Below are 20,321 nucleotides of genomic sequence, written 5' to 3'. Positions count from 1 at the left end.
CTTCATAATCGTGGCGGGATCTTGTAAGAAAGTCTAAGCTGGCTTATTGCTGCTATAACAAACAGCCCTACCATCTCAAGGGTTTAAAGCAACAAGGGTTTAATGTTGGTTTCTCCAAAGCCAGCTGTGGTTGGCCACGGTCCATGGCAGCAGCAGTGTAGGGGCTAAGCAATGCATTCTCTCACCTGTACCCACTGCAGAGCCAAACACAAGCTATAGACCACCATCACTCATCATCACTGCATCGCTCATGTCCAATGGCCACGAGTAACTCAAAGAGAGGAAGAAGTGTGTGATCCTATTGCTGAGAGCATTGTTGAGCGGCATCTGTGGTCACCATGGAATTACTTTCCCTATTTCACTAGTTGGAACAGTAACAGGCCATAATGTGCATTGTCATATATAGCTCAGAAAGGTGATGCTAGAACTGTTTGTCCAGATATGTCCCACCATGTCCAAAACGTGTTTGCCATAGAAAGGGTGCATTTGAAGCAATATCTACAGAAACTCCCAGGCCCCCTTTCCTCTCCAGTGGGATTTAGAGAGATTCATTCATTTCTTCTCAACCTATGCTTCATGGCTCAAAGGGTTCTACTGCCCCAAACCGTGCCCCTTCTAGGATCCATGGGATCCTAGAATTCATGCTCAAATGGCCGCGTTTACCCTCTTCCCCAAGAACATGTTCCAAAGGTCAGACAAAGTGGCAAGTGGATGCATCTCTAGTTCCAAAGTATGGCCAATGAGCAGCAGACTTTGAGGTGGACTCTGACTATGTAAGCTGGTGTGCCCACACACACTTGCTGTGTTTTTAATCTGTCTCCACAAAGCCACATGCCAGAGACTAAGACAAGCATGACAGCATTGAGAGGTGACTTTTTTTTTCCTAAAAGGAGATTGTCAAAGGATCAGCACCCTTGTAAAAGGGAGAGAGCAATCTAGCGGGGCCCCTTTTTGCCTGCCTACTTTTCCACCATGTGAATACCCAGCAACAAAGATACCATTTTGGAAAATGGTCCTGGCCAGACCTTCTTCTTAAAAATTGCCTAATAATAAGTATTTCTTTGTACTTTTTAAAAAAGTTTTTGGTACTGGAGATTGAACTCAGGGCTTGAGCTTGTTATTCACTCTTTCACTTGAGCTACAGCAGGCTACAGCTCTGGATTATTTCACAGCAGCATCAGGGACAGACTGAGACACGTGCAAACGGCGCCTATTTGTGAGAAGAAAAATGGTGGAGTGATCCATAGACTTTACTATTTTTGCTCCTACCCTGTGACCCACAAGAATTAGGAGAGGGTCTGCCACAACGCTGGGACGACCAATACAATCCTGGGAGAACTAAGACATGTGAGCTTGTTTACAAGGCAACTACTGGAAATTCTAGTCTCAATAATGGTGAATCTCGTTTTCTTAATCATGCAGTACAGTACCTGGGATATAAGAACCTCTTAGTAAAACCATCATTATTATCACCGCAAATTTTGAAACCTGATGGTGGAACATGGTATAACATCAACACTCAGGGTCACTTTGATGAGATGGGGAGTTGATGGCATAGAAAGATGGGTTAAAGACCCAACTGCATTCAGGTTCTAGCTTGGCCAGCCAGGAGTTCCATGGTCTCAACAGGTCACCTTCTTCCTGAGGAGCCTGTTTTGATTGCATAGTAGGGATTATTAGTATAGTAATAGAAGGAAAGAAGGAAGGAAGAGGGGACAAAGAGGAGGAAAGGGAAGAGTTGGTGTTGCTGAAGAAATTACAATGCTCTATCTACCGCTGAGCATTATTTTGTAGACAAGGTAAACTAATACATGTATAAGAGCCTTAAGGAAGTGAAGCGCAAATACTGCTTCCTACTCACCTTCATGAGCAGGTCAAGTGCCAGAGGTCTGTCAGATCAGAGCTGGGAAACACTGAGCTAATAAATCTTCCAAGCTTTAGAATTACTGTGTGAAGTGTTTTTTTCCCCCAGATCTCAAAATTGATCTAGGCAAAATCAAATGTCCTTCATGGCAAAGGAATCCCACTTGATATTTGTCTAGCAAGAGTGGGGAAGCTTTTAGCCACCAAAGACATCTGAATATTTATAACATCATCTTGGGGCCATAAAGAATGTCACTACAAGCAGATGGTTGCAGGCAGATGACAAGAAGCATATGAAAAGTAAAAGTGTCTATCTCATCATAGAACACAGGCTTTATAAGGCCCTCAGAGGGCAGGATGGTCCCTACTCCTGCATGGCGGAGTATGCCAAAGCTAGTCATATGTGGCAGGAATATGAAATTCAATTCCATAGCAGACTGAGAGTCTTCTGAATTTCGCGTGGCCACTATGGATCATGTTTTCCAGATGGGGAAACTGAGGCTCATGATGATTAAGCCCACACTTTTCTCTGCCAAGTTAAGGCTGAGGCAGACCTGGGACTAGCGTCCTCCTACTGTGTGTAATCACCCCTTTGAAGTCTCAACATTCCCGTCTGGAACATAGCAATAATTGTGCCTACCATGTAGAATGGTAATAGGATCAACTGAGATCATGGCCACACCTCATTTTGTATTGTCAGCACTCAGCAACTAGCTTCTATACTTATCATATGGTCTTGTCTTCGTTTATTTCAGCAAAATATTCATAGTTAGTTTTTGCTTCAAACGGTGGCATTAGTGATTGATGGAGGTTATAAGTTCATTTTTTGTTTTTGTTTTTGTGCTGGTACTGGACTTGAACTCAAGGCCTATAGGACTGTCCTTGAGCTTCCTCCCCCCCCACCCCCCCCAAGGCTGGTGCTCTACTTGAGCAACAGATCCACTTCTAGCATTTTGGAGATAAGAGTCCCACAGACTTTCCTGCCCAGGCTTGCTTTAAACCAAGATCCTCAGATCTCAGCTTCTTAAATAGCTAGGATTATAGGTGTTTGTCACCAGCGCCCAGCAAGTCTATTGTTTTAAACATGTGAAGAAAATGGCAGTTTTTCTAGCACCAAAGTTTGTATACCTTTACAGAAAAACAGGAGATGTGGTTATGTATTAAAAGAAGCATAGGAAGTATGTAGCCTACCTGGTAAGACACTGGTAAGAAAGCAGAGACCACATGGAATGTAGAAAGGCTAGAAGGTCTGTGGGCAGTGAGTGGGGCTCCTTTGCAAAGGTGGACCTGAGGCTGGCAAAGCCTGGACAGGGGACATCAGCATGGAGGTCGCTGAGACCAAGGGCTTAGTGAGGCTGAGGACTTTTCCTCTGCAAACCTCATTTCCCTCTTTCTCAGAGACAGTTGGGAGCATTCCAGGAAATACGTTGTTCTAAGCAGAAACAATGTAAGGAGGGGCTTCAATGGAGGAGTTAAGATGGTTCTGGGATACCATTGTGTAAGTAGCCCACGGCTATTTTAAAGACCAACATGGATGTGCTGAAATAAAAATTGTACAGAAGCTGAGCTTTTTTTTTTTTAATAACATGAACAATTCAATATACATGATTCAAACTGCTGCCGGGTTCATCAGCTTTAGGAGCCCCTTCCTGAAGGCATCAGGAAGTCCCACTGGTTTGTTGGTGGCTGGATTCACAAAGACATGGACCGAAGCTCCTGTGGTACAGGCCAAAGTGTCAAACTGTGCCAACTTGGGATTGCCCAAGAAAAATCCATCACTGAAGTCACAGTGCTGTACTGAGGGTCCCTCCTCTGTGGACCCAGGTGGAAACAGCGCAAGTCGGTAATGCACACTAGAGTGCCCCACTTTCTCCACAGCCAAGGCAGCCAGTGGGATCTGCGGAAAGCCCACAGGTGTGTGATAGGTGCACCGATTAGTCACCATGAATCCCACCATGGGGGACGTCGGCAAGCTGGTCTTCAGGCCACAGTACCTAGGAGGCGAATCGCAATGTTTATTCCACGTTGCTATGACACTGTCCCTTAGTCCAAAGGCTAGGGAGCCCACAGGGATCAATCTAATCCCAGTTGTGCCATCTCTTCACTGAATTGCCTTGGGCAAGTTAGTTAACTTCCCTGAACCTCAGTTTACACAATAATAGAATGTTCATTTTGACCATGATACCCACTTTCTAGGCTGTGGGAATTACAAGGGTGGCTCACACCTGTGATCCTAGCTACTTACGAGGCTGAGATCTGAGGATCATGGTTCAAAGCCACCCAGGGCAAGAAATTCCTTGAGACTCTTATCTCCAATTAACCACACACACACACACACACACACACACACACACACACACACACACACACACACACACACACAAAAACAACAACCCAGAATTGGAGCTGTTGTTCACGTCGTACAGTGCTAGCCTTGAGTATAAAAGCTCAGGCCCAGAGTTCAAGTTCCTAGGTCTGGCACACACACACACACACACACACACACACACACACACACACACACACACACACACACACACTGGGAATATATATCATTTGTTATATCAAGTCTCTAGTTAGGAAAGGTTTTCATTATCCGTTGACAATTTAATATAATTATGTCCATCTTTTCCTTATGATGATGAGTCAGACACTTTTGTGTTAAATGAGAGAGAAACTCATTTATTAGGTATAAAAAGTTATGTCTTTTAGCTCTGCTACTGGATTTTCATCTCTTTAAGGACAGGGGCTATAGCTAATACAATTTCTTAAGTTTTTTGAATAGAAATAAAATAGCTTGAGATAAAACTTGGGTGTCAAACAGAATAGGAAATAAAAAGCTTCCTGCTGAGTTACAGCCTGGACTCTACCATTTGTGATTTAAGCATTTCTTTGCATTGTTTAATCATCTTTTTTTCTTGAGAAAAATTGAGATTGAAAGCATGGATTCACCAGAAGGGCATTATTATGGGTTGTGGGAATATTTAACTATGGAAGTTGTTCTTCTTAGAAGGGAAGCAGAAATGAATTCCAGGGCTCCACGCAAAGAGGGCACCATGAGCCTGCCAGTGTCACCCATGGTGGCATTAGATACATTCAACACCTTGACAGGAAAAGCTGCCCAGTATAAAAGATCAGGTGACGGAACAGTAGATATTACGCTATATGATATCATTTGTGAGATAAGAATGTACTGGTTTATGTCCATATTACCCAGGAAGAACTTGAAGAAAAGATAAAGTATAATGTTTTTAGTAATCATCTAACAGTGTAATTTGAGAATTTTGTTTTCTTTTTGCTTGTATGAATGTTCCAAACAAAACATGATTTGCTTTTGAAATGATTTTCCAATGATTGAATATTAATTTCTTATCCTTAAAAAAAGCTATTCAGGAGATGAGCAGGCTGGATAAACGAAGTTCCATAATGGAGGCTCCATGATGATTCCTATCCTGGCTGTGCTCCCTAGGGAGTGTTCCTCACAAATACCAGGAGAGGGGTCTTAGTCTGGCAGGCTGCTATTAATTGGAATGGCTTATAAACAACATACACTTCTTGTGGTTCCAGAGGCTGGGATGTCTAAATCAAGGCACCAGCAGACTAGTGTCCAGTCACAGTCCACTTCCTGGTTTCTAGGAAGTAAGACTGTGTTCTCACAGGGTAGAAGACAGCCAGGCTTTGCGGTACAATGCCAGCTTCTCTGTTGCTATTGTATTTCCATTCTCTGCCACAATTGTCTTCCTTCTTTTAGAGAGTAGACAATAAAGAAACAGTGTCTCTTCTCACCAAGGAGAGTTATAATACTACATGAGCAACTTGTTTGCTGCATGAGCCTGGCTTCCATGCTTTTAAATATTTGAAACATGGGAATGCAGTTGAAACAAGCTGCCCACCCAGCACCTGGTGTGTATCAGGCCCCTACCAGGTGCTTTACATTTTGCACTTAGATTTCAAAACAACCTTACAAGGCCCATTATACAGGGAAGAAAATAGAGCAAAGAGGCTGGATTTACTTCCCAAGGCTTGCATGAAGTAATGGTGGGTTTGGACTTAGACTCTCTTTCTATATAGAAGTACACATTTCTTCCTCTATCCCAGATTTCTAGAGAATGAGACAAAGGAAAACATTTATGTTTTAGTCTAGTGGAAAAAATTTATATTTTCTTTGTTTCTTTTTTATGTATTTACTTTTTTTGGTCCTGGTACTTGGAGTGAAACTCAGAGGAGCCTTGCACTTTCTCTGGGCTTTCTTGTTCATAGCTGGTGCTCTACCACTTGAGCCACACCTCCAGTCCAGCATTTTGCTCCTTGGAGATAGAATCTTTCAAAAGGAATTGTGGGACTCAGTCTTCTTCCTCTTCTTTCTGCTTCCTGGTACATGCTTCACCACAGGTTCCCACTGAGATATGCCACCCTAGCCAGAAGCCTAGAGCAGAGATGGAACTTGACATATAGTTTGTTATACTAATGTGAAGCGAATTAATACGCTGAAAATACATCTTTGGACAAGATAGATTTCCTGCCCTCAGAACTTCTCAATAAAGAGAGGAATATGTGGCAGCTCTTCACTATAAGATACTAGCTTGGGGAGCGGGGGTGATGGGAAGGGATGGGAAGGGAAAACAAAGGGGGAGGCAACAATGCTTGCTAAGAAATGTACTCATTACCTTGACCATGTACTTGTAACCCCACTGTATGGTATTTTCACAATTAAAAAAAAAGATAACTAGCTTGTTCTTTTCTTGTTGCAGAAGAGAGAAAAGACAAGGCTGTTCTGCTTCTACCATTTCTTCTTCACCTCTACATTTCCTCCTTTTCCCAATAAACCTTTGTTGTGCACTGACTACATTCCAAGCCTGGAAGGAAAAGCAGTGTGCAAGCAACATGGCAATGCTCCCTGTTCACGTGTGCTTTTAGAAGCAATGTTCACACACAGTCCTGATACTGAGTGACAATACAACATCAGTAATAGCACAGGGACTCTGCTAGGTCAGCAGAGGAGACCTCCTTGGCCTTGGGAATTAGGGAAGCCCTTCAGAGACTTGATGGCTTAAGACACAAAGGAAATGCAGGAAGAGGAAAGTCTTTCAGGCCCAGAGACCATAAAGAGAAAGGCAACTCTAAAGATAATAGAAGTCCCCAATGGCTAGAACACAGACTGCAAAGGAGTCTGGGACTAGAGGCAAGAGCCAGACCAAGAAAAGTTTTGTTAAAGAATTTGAATTTTATTCCAGGGCATGAGGAAGCAAAAAAAAAAAATCAAGATATTGGGGATTAAGTAGAAAGATCCTCCGTTTCCAATGGAATAATAGCTTTCAACAGACACGTAAAAGTCAGCAGTTACATAGGCACTGGCCACAATCCTACCCTGACTTGTCTTCAGCCCAGGTCCCCTCCTCCTCCCTCCCTTCCCCCTCCTGCCCTCCTTCTTCCCTATGCTGGAACTTTGTTTCAGTAATGGCCTCCAGTGGCTGCTTTCTCCAGAGTTCAGAGGGGAGGAAAGTACCACCCAGGTAGTAGGAGGCCAGTAGGCTGGTGACATCTTTCAGAGGGAGCAGCTATTTGGGACTCTAATTATAAATAGCATAGGGAAGGCCACCGCTTGTGGTCAGTTACCTGGGATGGCAGGACAGGAGACTGTCAGGAACTCTAAGATCCTCACACTCTCCTAACTAGGAATACCATAAGCAATCATGAAGGCAGAGAGGAGTCCCCAGGGAGCATGGCACAGGCAGCCAAAGGTACATCAGGCATTGGGAGATTAAGATGAAATAGACACTGGTCGTGCTCTGTGTGTCTCTGTGTAAATGGTTTATCTTCAAGCAAGCTATGTGGGTCTTCTTGTCACAGGATGACTCAGGTCTACAGAGCTCAGCGTGGGAACCATTCTGTTGAGGAAAGGGGTTATATAACAGTGTTTGCATTTTGGAATCCTTACGTTAGGAAATGGGTTGGTAGGGAAGAGTGGTTGCCCAGACACCAGTTAGACTATTGAGTTGATGTGTGGTAGCAATGGAGGTGCAAGTTGTGACTTCCAGAGATACTCAAAGAAGAATTCAAAAGACAGATCCCTGAACTTTTCCTGGCTGGCTTAGCTTCCTCCTCTGACAAAAGACTGTGGTTGGCAGAAACAGCACTGGAAACAAGAGCAGGTCCTCCACCAGCTCCTTCCAGTCTTTAATGCCTGATGAGGAAGCCAAGGGGTCTTCACTATAAAGAAATGGCATCCTCTCTGGGTAGCTTCTGCTTCAGTTACCCATCATCCTTCATGCCATACCTGGGCTCTTGAACCATCAAAGCATCATTTTTTTAAAGTCTAGTATTTTCAAATACTTCAAGGAAAATATGATTCCAAACCTAGGGGAAATGACCATACAGATAAATAAATGCATTTGAAATGTATAAGTTGTTTTTGCTTCCAAAAGGGAAGGGAGGCAGTTTAGATAAAGATGGGAAAAAATGTTTTCTGGCAACCTCACATTTTGAGCAACCGTGACTTTGAAGTAGATGGAGTTCTTTTTTTTCCCCCTAATTAGTTTCATGCTGCTTTTTAGCACATGTCGGCTCTATTTACAGGACAAATGATAGCCTAGGTAACAAGAAAAATTCCTCAAAACTTAAGTCTCATGAGATCTGAGATTGAGTAAATATCTAAACAAGCCTTTACCCTCTTCTGTGTTTGTCTTGCTGCTTGGCAATGTACCAATATCAAAAACAAAAAATGGTCTTTTTAAGCCAAGTTGCCTAGCTCCAAATAGAAGGAGCAAGGATAACAAGCTAGCAAGCACTCCCATTAGGAAAATGTCCAGGCCTAGTTTCCCGCAGCTCTGCTCTCACCATTTGCAGTGTATATGCACTGACATCCCTAACTGAGGAAATGCAAAATAATGAAAATCATCTGCTCTCAGAGCAGAACAATTTCTTTACCACAGTGTTTTCCCAGGAAGTTCATTCTAGGGAATCAGTATCAAAATGACAAGAAAATCCAACATGTCTCAAGAGGCACTGTATATAACAAGCAATATATAATAATAATCTATGTTCTGAACCTGGACACTAACAGACACGATGAAAAATTCAAGGCAAAAAAGGATGTGAAACAAACTCATTAGAATGTTTTAAATAAAAAGAAGATGATGACATTATGCTCAATTAACATGAAAAATTTAAAGGGCAAATGCAGTACTTTTCCATGTCAAGAAGCAAAATTGGTCATTAAAGACATTTCTGAAAGTCTGTAGATTAGAAATGTTGACTCTGCCCACTAAGGTTATGCCCAACAATGGTTATGCTTTTTGCTTCTGCCAGAACTGCTCTTTAGGTGATGGATTTTGAAGAAAGCCCTCAAATTAAGCAGGGTGGGGCTGTGGTCATTGTTTGTGAGTCTGCTGAGAAAAAGCAAGACTGAAAGGAAGATGAGTTTGAGCGATGCTACACCTCCCCACAGTATCCAGCCTGGTGCTTGGCATGCTCTGCTGACAGGTAGCTCACCACCAAGCTCTGGGCACTGGGAGGAACAGTCTCGCAAGCCTTATTTTAAATCACCAGCTAGCAGAAAAGACTTAAAATACAGAGAACAAATTTGCCAGAAACAACTCTCTTAAGATATGAAAGTTGGAAGGAGAGAAAGGATGGAATCCAAAGAGATTTTCTTCCTTTTTTTTCTTTAAGAAAATAAAACCCACAAAGAACTGGTAGTTTGTGTCACCCCAAAAGGTCACAGTGCTCAGGCCCTGAGTTCAAAACCCAGGAATGGCACACACACACACACACACACACACACACACACACACACACACACACACACACACAATCATAAAATGCTTTTGTGGGGAAAAAGAAAAAAAATGGAGGCACCAAGAAATTTGAAGAATATATTCTGTTCATATGAGCCTTAAGACCAGGATGTCAAAAAAAAATTCAAGACATGACAAGCAAAGTTCCCCTTATCTTTCAAAAGATAGGAGGCAAGTGAGCCCTAGGAGAGGATTTGTTAAATTCCACAGGAAGAAGAGGTATAAAACTGTGGCAAGCTATAAAGAAGGCAGCATAGGCTGGGAAGGTAGCTTAGTGGTAGATTGCTTGCCTAGTATGAACGAAGCCCTGGGTTCGATTCCTCAGTACCTCATTAACAGAAAAATCCAGAAGTGGCACCATGACTCAAATGGTAGAGTGCTAGTCTTAAGCAAAAGAATCTCAGGGACAGTGTCCAGACCCCGAGTTCAAGCCCCAGGACTGGGGAAAAAAAGGCAGCATATTAACAGGAAATAATTTAGTTGGACAGTGTAGCTCAAATGTCTCTCAAGTACATCAGTAATGGTGATCATAAAAAAAAAAAACAGTGAGAAGTTTCTGGAAGGTTAGATTTTTCTCTGGTGTTATTTTTTGTTCTGTTCTTTCTGAAGATCACCCAGGACTGCAAGGATTAAGGAATAATACAATGTAGTAGCAAGTGACCCACATTGCATGTCCTTAAAAAAGAACACACCAGCCATGAACAAGTCAGTTCACAGAAAACACTCTTCTGTACATTTCTGACCAAATACGGTAATGTCTCAGGAATCTGAGGATCCACCACTGGAAATGTTTGCTAAATCTGTGTTCAAAGGGCTGAGGGTTTGCTCTGGAATTTTATTAAGGGTGAAAGTACTCATTTAAAAAAGGTTTTGGGGGGGATATATTTAACCCACTTGGGTGATAAAATATTTTTAAAGTGCTTAGTACCTGAATTACTTGAATAGTAAGTATTCAAACTTGTCAAGTAATGGTTTATATCCATTAGGTTGATAAAACATCACTAAACATCAACTGACATTAAGTCCATAATACAAACATAGCCCAACATACCCACCACCTGCAAGGGGCTCTGGTCTAATGATTGAAAAGCACTAAGAGAAAGCAAAATTCTCAGACTGGCCAAGACTAGAATTATGAAATGAATAGTCTTAGCTTAGGAGAAGGAAAAGGGAGTCAAAGAAGACTTCCAAGAGGAGGTAACCTTTGAGGAAGGTCTTGAAGGCTATGTAGGAGCTCTCTGGTCAGGAAAAGAGAGATATTCTAGGCAGGGGGGGAATAATATCATTTTCTTAGCAATGACAGGAGCTCTAGTAAGAAGTTAGAACAGAATCTACCTGATAGGGACCAGTCCTGAAGAAGACTGAATCACACTTGAAGTGCTCAATCTTTTAGGAAAAATCAGGAGCTATGTTGATTACCACTTTTTGCCTTTAACCAAATGAATTAGCTTAAAAGAAGAAAAGATGGTTTATATATTATCTTGATCAGAAGAGTCTAAGAGATTCCAACTGTAACATAACTAGTCAAAAGCTGTGGTAGAGGTGTGCTCCCCTGTTGGGTCATGAACTTATTCTTGAACTCATCAGGGAGCAAAGTACTCTGATTGGACAAGCCTGGGTCATGTATCTAACCCTAAACCAATCACAATAGACGGGATAGAGCTCTCTGACTTTGGCTTCCTCACCAACCTACTGAGGGAGGCCAGCTCTACCTAAACCACAGACTAAGAAGAGAGAGGGGTGATTTCTCACAGAGATCCCGGGCAGTCAAAGCATGTCCATTACAGCTTTTTTCTCCTTTCTCTACAGACCAGCTTTCTGTCTTTTCAGTCAGTATGGGAAATGCGGACACATCCCGTTCAAGTTACAATCCCTCTCTATCCAACAATTATCAACCCCATTGGGAAATTCCTGGGAGACTGACGAGAAAAATGTGTACAATTAACTGTGATGGTGGGGGTAAGACTACGCTTAGTGCAAATGTGACTTCAACATGTCGATCTTTGTGAATATAGGGGAAGTTCCTTGCATTATTAAGAGCAAGACAGATACCTACAACGGTGTCTTTTACAACACATAATAGGCACATTTACAGAGAGTGGTATGATGAGATAATAGAATAGTTCTGGTAGTTAAACACTGGATGAATTGAGCATGCTTATTTAGTGCCTGAAAGACTAAGCAATAGTGCTATCACAAAAAGATGATGCTGAAATTTACAGCTAAGGAGAATGAGAATGGTAATGCCATGCATCAATAAGTCAGGCTCACGCCTGTAATCCTAGCTGTTCAGAAGGCTGAGAGCTGAGGGTCATGGTTCAGTGCCAATCTGAGCAGGAAAGTTCATGAGACCTTTATCTCCAATTAACGACCAGAAAACTGGAAGTGAAGCTGTGGCTCAAAGTGGTAGTGCTTTAACTTTGAGCAAAAGAGCTCAGGGACAAGTTCAAGCCACACAACCACCTCTACCACCACCGACAACAAAAGAATGAGACTATAATAAGGAGTATCTTGTTCAGAGGAAGGGTAGGAAAGAAAGGGTGATGTTAGCTGAACTAGAAGCCTGGAGATTGTGGTAGAGGCTAGGCACAGAGGTTTGGCAGTCACTGGTAAAGAGATGAATGCTGAAACCATCAAGCGTATGAGATTGTACATAGGGAACGCTGCGGAAGGCTGAGAAAAGATCAGAAGGCAAAATCTTCATTGAAGGGGCTGACAGATGCCCTCAAGGTCCTGCCCATTTCTGCTCAATATCATTGTGTCTAAATATGTCAATGGATCCTGCTGAAACTCTCCATCTACTAATGGATTGTGTGAAGTTCTCCTTCTTCCCCTGACCCAGCCCTCCCCCACCCCCAAATAGCCCACCACAGGGTCCATGTGCTAGAAGGTTGGTCCGCTGTGTAAAAATACTGGGAACCTTTAAGAAAGGGGCCTAGCTGGAGGGATTTAGGCATTGGAGGGATCCTACATGTATGAAGGGGTGTATGAAGGGATTAATGCAGTCCCAAGGGTTGGGGGGAGGGGGGCTCTAGCTTTCCTGAGACTGGGTTAGTACCATTAGAGAGGGTAACCAAAAGAGCCAATGTCATGTTCCCAGTCCCCATTCCCTTTCTCTACTTTCCTTTCTCAGTGATAGGAGTCAGTAGAAAAGCAGTCAGACAGTGTGGCCTATACAGTTAGCAGAGGCAGGCTGAGCTGATCAACCACAACCTGCCTGAAAACAAAATGAGTGCTAGTCTTGAGCAAAAGAGACAGTGTTCAGGCCCTGAGTTCAAGCCCCAGGACAGGCAAAAAAATGTAGATTAGGTGTTAAAGTATATCAAATTTAAAGTAAAAACACAGCAAATAAGAGGAAATAGAAACAGGCACCAGTGGCTCAAGCCTAGCTACTCAGGAGAATGAGATCTGAGGACTGCAGTTTGCAGATAGCCAGGACAGAAAGTTCATGATACACTTGTCTCCAATTAACTACCAAAAAAACCAGAAGTAGAGCTGTGGTTCAAGTAGTAGAGTGCCAGCCTTAAGTGGAAAAAAACTCAGGGAGAATGTTAAGATCTTGAATTCAAACCCCAATACTGGTATGTATGCACACATATGCGTGCGCGCGCGTGCACACACACACACACACACACACACACACACACACACACACACATGAAATAGATTTCCAGTATTCAAGAACATCATTTTCTCTACCTTACAACATAGTTCTTATTCATAAACATAAACAAAACTGTGCACCAGCATTCAGAAGTATTTGTGTGTCAACTGAAACTAAAGGTTGGCTAAGGATAGAAGACTTCAGCCAAAAAATGACAAAAACATTCCATGAGAACCAATTGATTGTGTGGAATTTACAATGAAGAGGACTGGAGATGCTATTATAATCAAAGCAGGTGCCAAATGTCTTTTGTTATTAGTAAAATTTATAACGAACATATGCACGTACATACATGCTGGTTATGAAAACATTTCCCTGTGCGTGGTTTTCTGGACTGGTGCTTTCACTGCATTGGAGCCAAAGTCAGTGTGGGAAATGGGACGAAGGGGAATGTATGCAAGTAGGGTTCTGGTCTCATGCTTGCTTTCTGGAAGACTAATAGCTGGGGGAAATGCCAAGGCCACTGTGGTAACCATTCCTACCAGGGACCTTTTGTGGCATCCAGTGGCTGAAGGGTTCCAGCTGGGAATGAACATTAGTGGAACTGAATTGTATCTTATCCAAGCCCCCAATGGGAGAGAAGCTTGAGTATCTGTTTCCTTCAAAATCCTTCCCAGTTTCTACAGATAAAAAGTTAGTTCAAAGATCTCAAGAAGAAAGGGGAGTTTACTGGCTGGTGTAACTAGGGAGTGGAAGTGTGGCCTGAGGAATTCTAGAATGAAAGCAATGTTCTCAGAACTGAGCTCTGTCCTGCTCAGTAGCTAGTTTGGTGTCTTTGCTCCTGCGGTCACTTTCTTCTGAAGAAAGCAGAGGCACAGGGCAAACTCAATTCTACACCTCCCTTCCTCCCTCTCCAGCAGAGAGGGCAAGAGTTCTCTAGTTAGCATACCAACACTTGAATCTGAATTCTCATTGATCCACCTTCAGTCATGTGCTCATCTCTGTCCAATCGGAGAGGCTAGGAAGACAGCTACCCTGCCTGCTCAGGCCTAGTATGATACTGAATTGGTCCTTAGAACCAAGTGGTTTGAAGTAGAGCTAAGTGGTTCTTAGAAACAGCTGGCAGGAAAGGGGAACTTCTCACCCAATAAGGAGGTGCTGTTTTCCTAACAGAAAACACAACTGAAAAAAAAAAAAAGAATTAGATTTCCTTGATTACTAGAATTTTCCAGGGAGTACTTAGACCCAGCTGCTACCACTAAGGCCACATTTAATAAGGATCCTGAACATCCTGACCAGACAGGACAGATGGAGAGTTAACAGTCAAGGATGAAGGCTATATGTACTTGCTGGTTTATACACTGCTACAATGATATCATCCTCATTTTACAGATAAAGAAGCAAAGGGCCAGGACAGTTAAGTAATCTTCCCAAAGTCATACAACTAGCAACTGTCAAAGCTGGTAAAGGGATGCATAGTAAGCTCCTTTCTCTTATCAGGTCTCTCTGTCCAAGACTTAAAAATATTTGTAATGACCCTCCAATCATATATTTCTTTGCTCCTTCCTTCTTTGCTTCTTTCCTTTTTTATTTCCTTCCTTCCTTCCTTCTTTCCTTCATTCCTTCCTTCTGTCCTTCCTTGTTTTCCTTCTTTCTTTCTGTCTTGTGTTCCAGTACTGAGGATTAAATTCAGTGCTTTACTCTCTTGCTTAGCCTTCAGGCTAATGCTCTACCACTTGAGCCACAGCTCCACTTCCAGCTTTACGCTGGCTGATTGGAGATAAGAGTTTACAGACTTTTCTGTCCTGGTTGGCCTTTAACCTTGATCTTTAAATCTCAGCTTCCTGAGTAGCTCATATTATAGGCATAGCTCAGACATATATTCCTTGTACTCATTCCAGAGCTCAAGTGGAGCAAGTTGTCTTCCTTATCATCTCTGATCCCTGAGTTGCAGAATTTTAATGTCCTTAGACACAGAAAAAAAGTAGGAGCCTGGAGCAGAAACTACTTTTGTTAACATTGTCCCAACTCAGTCACTGGGTCCCCAGACGAATCCACCAGGAATCAGCTAGGCTGCTGAGCCTCCTCTGCTCACAATCCCATGTAGGGATCCATGCTGTTTCCATCAGGAGCAAGGAAGAGAATGAATTAGTCTGACTTGTCCCTTCCTACTGCCTCTGGCCCTTGCCAGCTGAACTCTGTCAAACATTCACATTCTGGTGTTATGACCCATGCCTATAATCCCAGCTACTTGGGAGGTAGAAATGAGGAGGATTGTGTTTGGAGGCATACCCAGGCAAAAAAGTTAGCAAAACCCCACACTAACAAACAAGCCAAGTGTGGGACCTACACCTGTGAATCCGTCTACCCAGGATGCAAAGGTAAGAGGATTGAGGGCCAGGGTACTCCAGGAAAAAAGAGCATCACCCAGTCCAAAAAAGAGATAAGGCAAAAAGAATTGGGGCATGGCTTAAGGGCTAAAGAACTTGCTTAACAAGTGCAAGGCTCTGAGTTCAAATTTCAGTACCACATACCTCAACACACTCACAAACCTCATTAGTTCAGTTTCTTTCTCTGTGCACCATACAAGTACCAGTGTCTCCATAAGATTGGTTCTATTCATAGCAGTCAAGATGATACATTCCTGAGTCAAGGGAAGACACCACATTACTCAATGAGAAACCACTGCTGTTGTACAGGGAATTCCGGCTAAGAAGGGAAGAGACTTTGGTAGGAGGCTTGAGGAGAAAGACTGTGAAAATGGGGTCTGAGGAGCTATCCACCTATGAAACGAATAAACAGAGGAACCCAGCCAAGAACAAGGAGAGCCAAGATGGGCACTGGGAGGGTCATGACTATAATCCTAACTACTCAGGAGGCTGAGATCTGATGATCATGGTTCAGAGCCAGCCCACACAGACAAATTTGAGAAACTCATAATCCTAATTCACTAGTAAAAAGCCAGAAGTAGGAGAGCACCAGTTTTGAGTAAAAGGGCCAAGTAAGAGTGTAAGGCTCTAAGTTTAAGTCCCAGTACCTGCACACACACACACACACACACACACACACACACACGCAAAGGTAGAATGGAGATACACACAGGTGAATGAAGAACAAATTAGGTACAAATGAGACTGTACCCTGACTCCTCACTGCCAGAGACAGAGCAGGAAGCAGCTTGCCTTGGGCCTCAGGCCCTTCTTTCCTAACTCGAGCCATAGCTCAGTCCATATACCATCTGCATCACCTGTGGAAGTTTCTATTCCTGGCATCACGGCCATCTAACCACAGATGAGGGAGAAACTTAAAAGAGTTCTCATTTCTGTCACATAGTACATGGTCAATAAACGTAACACAGTTCTTTTCTAAAACTTGATTGCTGGAGTTAAGACACATGCAATCAGCCCTATTTGGAGTCTCTTCCCTTTTCCCTTCTATCCCCCAAAACTGTAACCAAAGGAACTCTGCAAGATATACTGCATAATTAGTGTGCACCTCTTAGCCTTGGCTAATTACCTCTTTTATCAATTAAAAATATTCTCCCATTAAGCTGAAGAGTTGAGAGGGAGACAGAGGCTCTTTTCTATTTCTAAAGCCGCTGGGGGGGAAAAAAATCCAGCGAGATACCATCACTGATTTGGTTAATTTCAGGTGCACATCAGGCTATTCAACCTAGGTGAATTTAATGACCCAGGACAGGTCCGGCGATGAATGTCCCTGTAAATCATTTATAATTGCAAGCATAAAAATTAAAAATCAGTCTGAAGAGCAAGATAAGACAACGCTAATGACAGAGAGCAGTAATCTGAAGATAGAGGCTCCCGGCTTTAATCAGGCCTGGTGAGATGACAGAGCACTAAGCCTCTGGAGGATTGTTCTGGAAACAAAAGGCTGAGAACCTACTTCAATCTTTAATGGCTCAGGAAGATAAAAGAAATTAACTGAATTTTCATAGGATAATTATAAAACTTAATAGGGAATTCTTCCCACTTCATACTCTTCAGTTGTCTCCTCGTTGAGATAAACCAACATTTAGTCTAGTCTGCCTACAAGAATGACTTTTAAAGGCTAGTCCTCTTCCCCCATGTCATCTCAAAAGTCCAGCTCATCAATAATGTCCAGAAAGGGAAAACCATGCTGCTAGTCAAGGAAATCGTTTCTGGGTTGCACAGAACTTTGAAACCTTTTCTCCAGCATTTACAGACATTGTAGCTGTGCAAGTCAGTCAGAATCCAGAGGAAAACGAGCAAATAGACTATCATAGTTGCTGCTGCGGTGTCTGTAGATCACAAATTGGACACTCTCTTGCCTCTTCCAGCTAGTGTACACCAAAGTGTGTTTTCAAATCTGATTTGGATGGAATTTCCATAAAAAGCAACCTGAAAGATGCAGTCATTGGTCCCTGTGAATTAAAGTTTCTCAACTTTGTATCTGTGCCCTTTGATCTGAGCTGCCCCTTTGCAATCATGTTAGATTACCAGAAAAGAGAAAATCTACTGATAAGTACCTTGTATGGAAGGCAAAACTGTTCCTCAACAGGAAATGCCTTCTTCTCATCTTAAAGGAAAGAGCCAAAAGTTCAGGAGCCTACCCCGTACCAGTATTAACATGATAACAACTTCTCCAAGGACAAAGATCGAGATCATGGTCAAACAGGCCATCCACCTGTGTCTGGGGACTGTTTCAGCATTGCATGCTTTTCTTACTCCTGCCCCCAATTCTCTCTAATTATCCTGAAGTCAATAGCTGTACCTGGGAAGAAAGCTGAAGATGTACCAAAGTGCTGCCTTCCTATAGCTGCCATATCATAAAACCCCTTTCTCTGCCCTTCGGCCTATCTCTTTATTTGGCACATGAGAGCAAGTGGTCAGACCTAATTAGACTCCTGGACTTTGGGCCTAAGGTTTAAAATTTTGGTTTTGCTTGCTCCTGGAAGCTGTCTATGATTGCCCACTTCTCCTTCTGCCTTTCTCTGAATTTCCCCTCTACTGATGTGCTTTTGGGTTCCCTCTGAGTACTCTCTACTAGACCTAATCCTGGCTTTACCTTTGGCTGCAATTTAAGTAAATTACATTCTATTTGGCCAACCAGTAAGCGCTTTGTAGGGGGATTACAGGGAACCACACCTGACTTACCTCCAAACACCTGGCCCCTTGTTGGCATTCAGTAAATATTTGCTGGCTAACTCAACTCTTATCTTAATTCTAGGTTAGCCTGGGAAAAACAAGAGAATACAAAGAAGCTGCTGCTCTAAATAGATTCCCAGACAACATTCTTGCTCTTAATCATAAGGAAAAAACCATGGGGTATGTTCTCTGGAGCTTTTAAATATTTCCAAGAGTCCTTGATAAAATTATGGTCTTCTCCTGAGCAGCCAGGATATCGCTCCATATAATTTCCTCTCTGCAAGAACTGTATGGTCATGTTGTGAGGCATGAGTAAGGGAGAAAGCTGACTTCAACCAACTTCAGCAGTATAAAAGTCATGGTGAAACTAGGATCTCACACTTCATAGGCAAGCTTCTACCACTTGAGCCTTGTCCTGTCTCCCTGACCCACCCTCTTCTGCTTTTTTTTTTTTTTAGATCTGGAATTTGAACTCAGGAACTCATGCTTTCTAGGCAGAGTCCTGTCACTTGAGCCATGTTCCTTTTGTTGTGAGTTTTACTTTTGAGATAGGGTTTCACTAACTGCCCAGATCTGGCCTCAAACTGGAGATCCTCTTTGCCTTCATCTCCCAGTTAGCTGGTATTATAGGCCTGCGCCATCATACCTGGCCTCGAGGATGGACGGATTTTGTTCTTAAGACACAGACACAGAATTAGCTCATCACATCTAAGGTCAAGGCTGGCATGAAGAAGAACCAGAACTGATACTGGGAGGAGCTCTCTCCGATGCACACGCCAAACCACCAGTGTCAGTAAGCAGGAGAATGAACTGAGACACTTGGAAAAACTCAGGCAGCTGGACTCCTGCTCTCAATGTCTGAATTGTAGGCCTGGGGAGAGAGGCCTGAGAATCTGCATTTCTAACCAGTTCCTGAGTGGCCCTGCTCTGTGATCTGAGCATCCACTTTGACAGGTATTGCTGTATACAAGTCAGTACAAGGCATGAAGTGGGCCCCAGAGGTGAACACCAAAGCCTCTTTATTTGCAGGTCTCAGCTCAGCCACCAGGAGAGACTCACCCTGCTCCCACTTTTGCCTTCCTGGGAGAGAGAAATTACTATGCAGCTCTGAGAGCATGCAGAGAAGTTCGTTCCTAGGAAGGAAGAGCTGGAAGAACCGCATAGCATGGCTGCCTCCAGCCTTATGAAATCCCTCATGCTCCCTGAGCTAGGAAAGTGCAGCGACAAAACAGCAACTCAGGACCAGGAAACCCAAGCTCAGCTGGAGCACAGCTGCACAGCCAGGCATGGATTTTGTTCTTAAGACACAGACATGCCTCCAGACTCATTTTTCACTGGTTAATTTGAGATGGAGTCTAATGGACTTTTCGGCCCAGGCTGGCTTCAAATCATGATCCTCTGGATCACAGTTTCATGAGTAGCTAGGATCGTAAGTATGAACCACTGGCACTTGGCTTGAGTTTTTACAACTTGTGAATAAAAGAACATCTAAGGTCTAGAGACCAGAGGTGCTGTTAAATATACTACAAGGCACAGGACAGCTCCCTACACTGAAGTATTCTGCAGTCCCAAATGTCAGTAGCGCTGAGTTTGAGAAATCTTGGTCTATAGCCTAAAATATTCTAAACATAAAACAAAGACCAAAACCTGCACAATAGAAACAATACTATTCCATACAGCTGAACCCCAGTTCCAACCCCCACCCTAACCTGGGATCCTAACATGGTGGTTTGTTAGCTGTATAAGTTCATGTAAGACATGATCCCTCTCTGAGCCAGTTTCTACATAGGTAAAATGATATAAGAGGAGTATTAGGGAATTCAATACATTAATAACTATAAAGACCTTGGCACATAGTTATAGATTGGTGTTATTATTGTTAGGAAGATTGTATTTATGAATGGAACTGTGGAGGAATTCAGCCAGTGCTCT

The 20,321-nt window shown here is 42.9% G+C and overlaps 1 protein-coding gene across 2 annotated transcripts in view; it reads right to left on the bottom strand.

Moving 5' to 3' along the window:
- Positions 1 to 3,445: 3,445 nt before the first annotated feature.
- The window catches only part of LOC122117774, a 148,088-nt gene continuing 131,212 nt past the window's right edge, over positions 3,446 to 20,321 (bottom strand). For both annotated transcript variants that reach the window (XM_042691600.1, XM_042691599.1), the window contains one exon: positions 3,446 to 3,857. In XM_042691600.1, coding sequence (XP_042547534.1) covers positions 3,473 to 3,857 — 385 coding nt within the window. In that variant the 3' untranslated portion in view covers positions 3,446 to 3,472. The remainder of the gene's footprint in view (positions 3,858 to 20,321) is intronic.

This window comes from Dipodomys spectabilis, unplaced genomic scaffold, assembly GCF_019054845.1.
Source record: "Dipodomys spectabilis isolate Male_0828 unplaced genomic scaffold, ASM1905484v1 ptg000145l, whole genome shotgun sequence".
Classification (NCBI taxonomy): Eukaryota; Metazoa; Chordata; class Mammalia; order Rodentia; family Heteromyidae; genus Dipodomys; species Dipodomys spectabilis.
The sequence above is the reverse complement of the archived record's forward strand: the minus strand, read 5'-3'. Positions and strand labels throughout refer to the sequence as shown.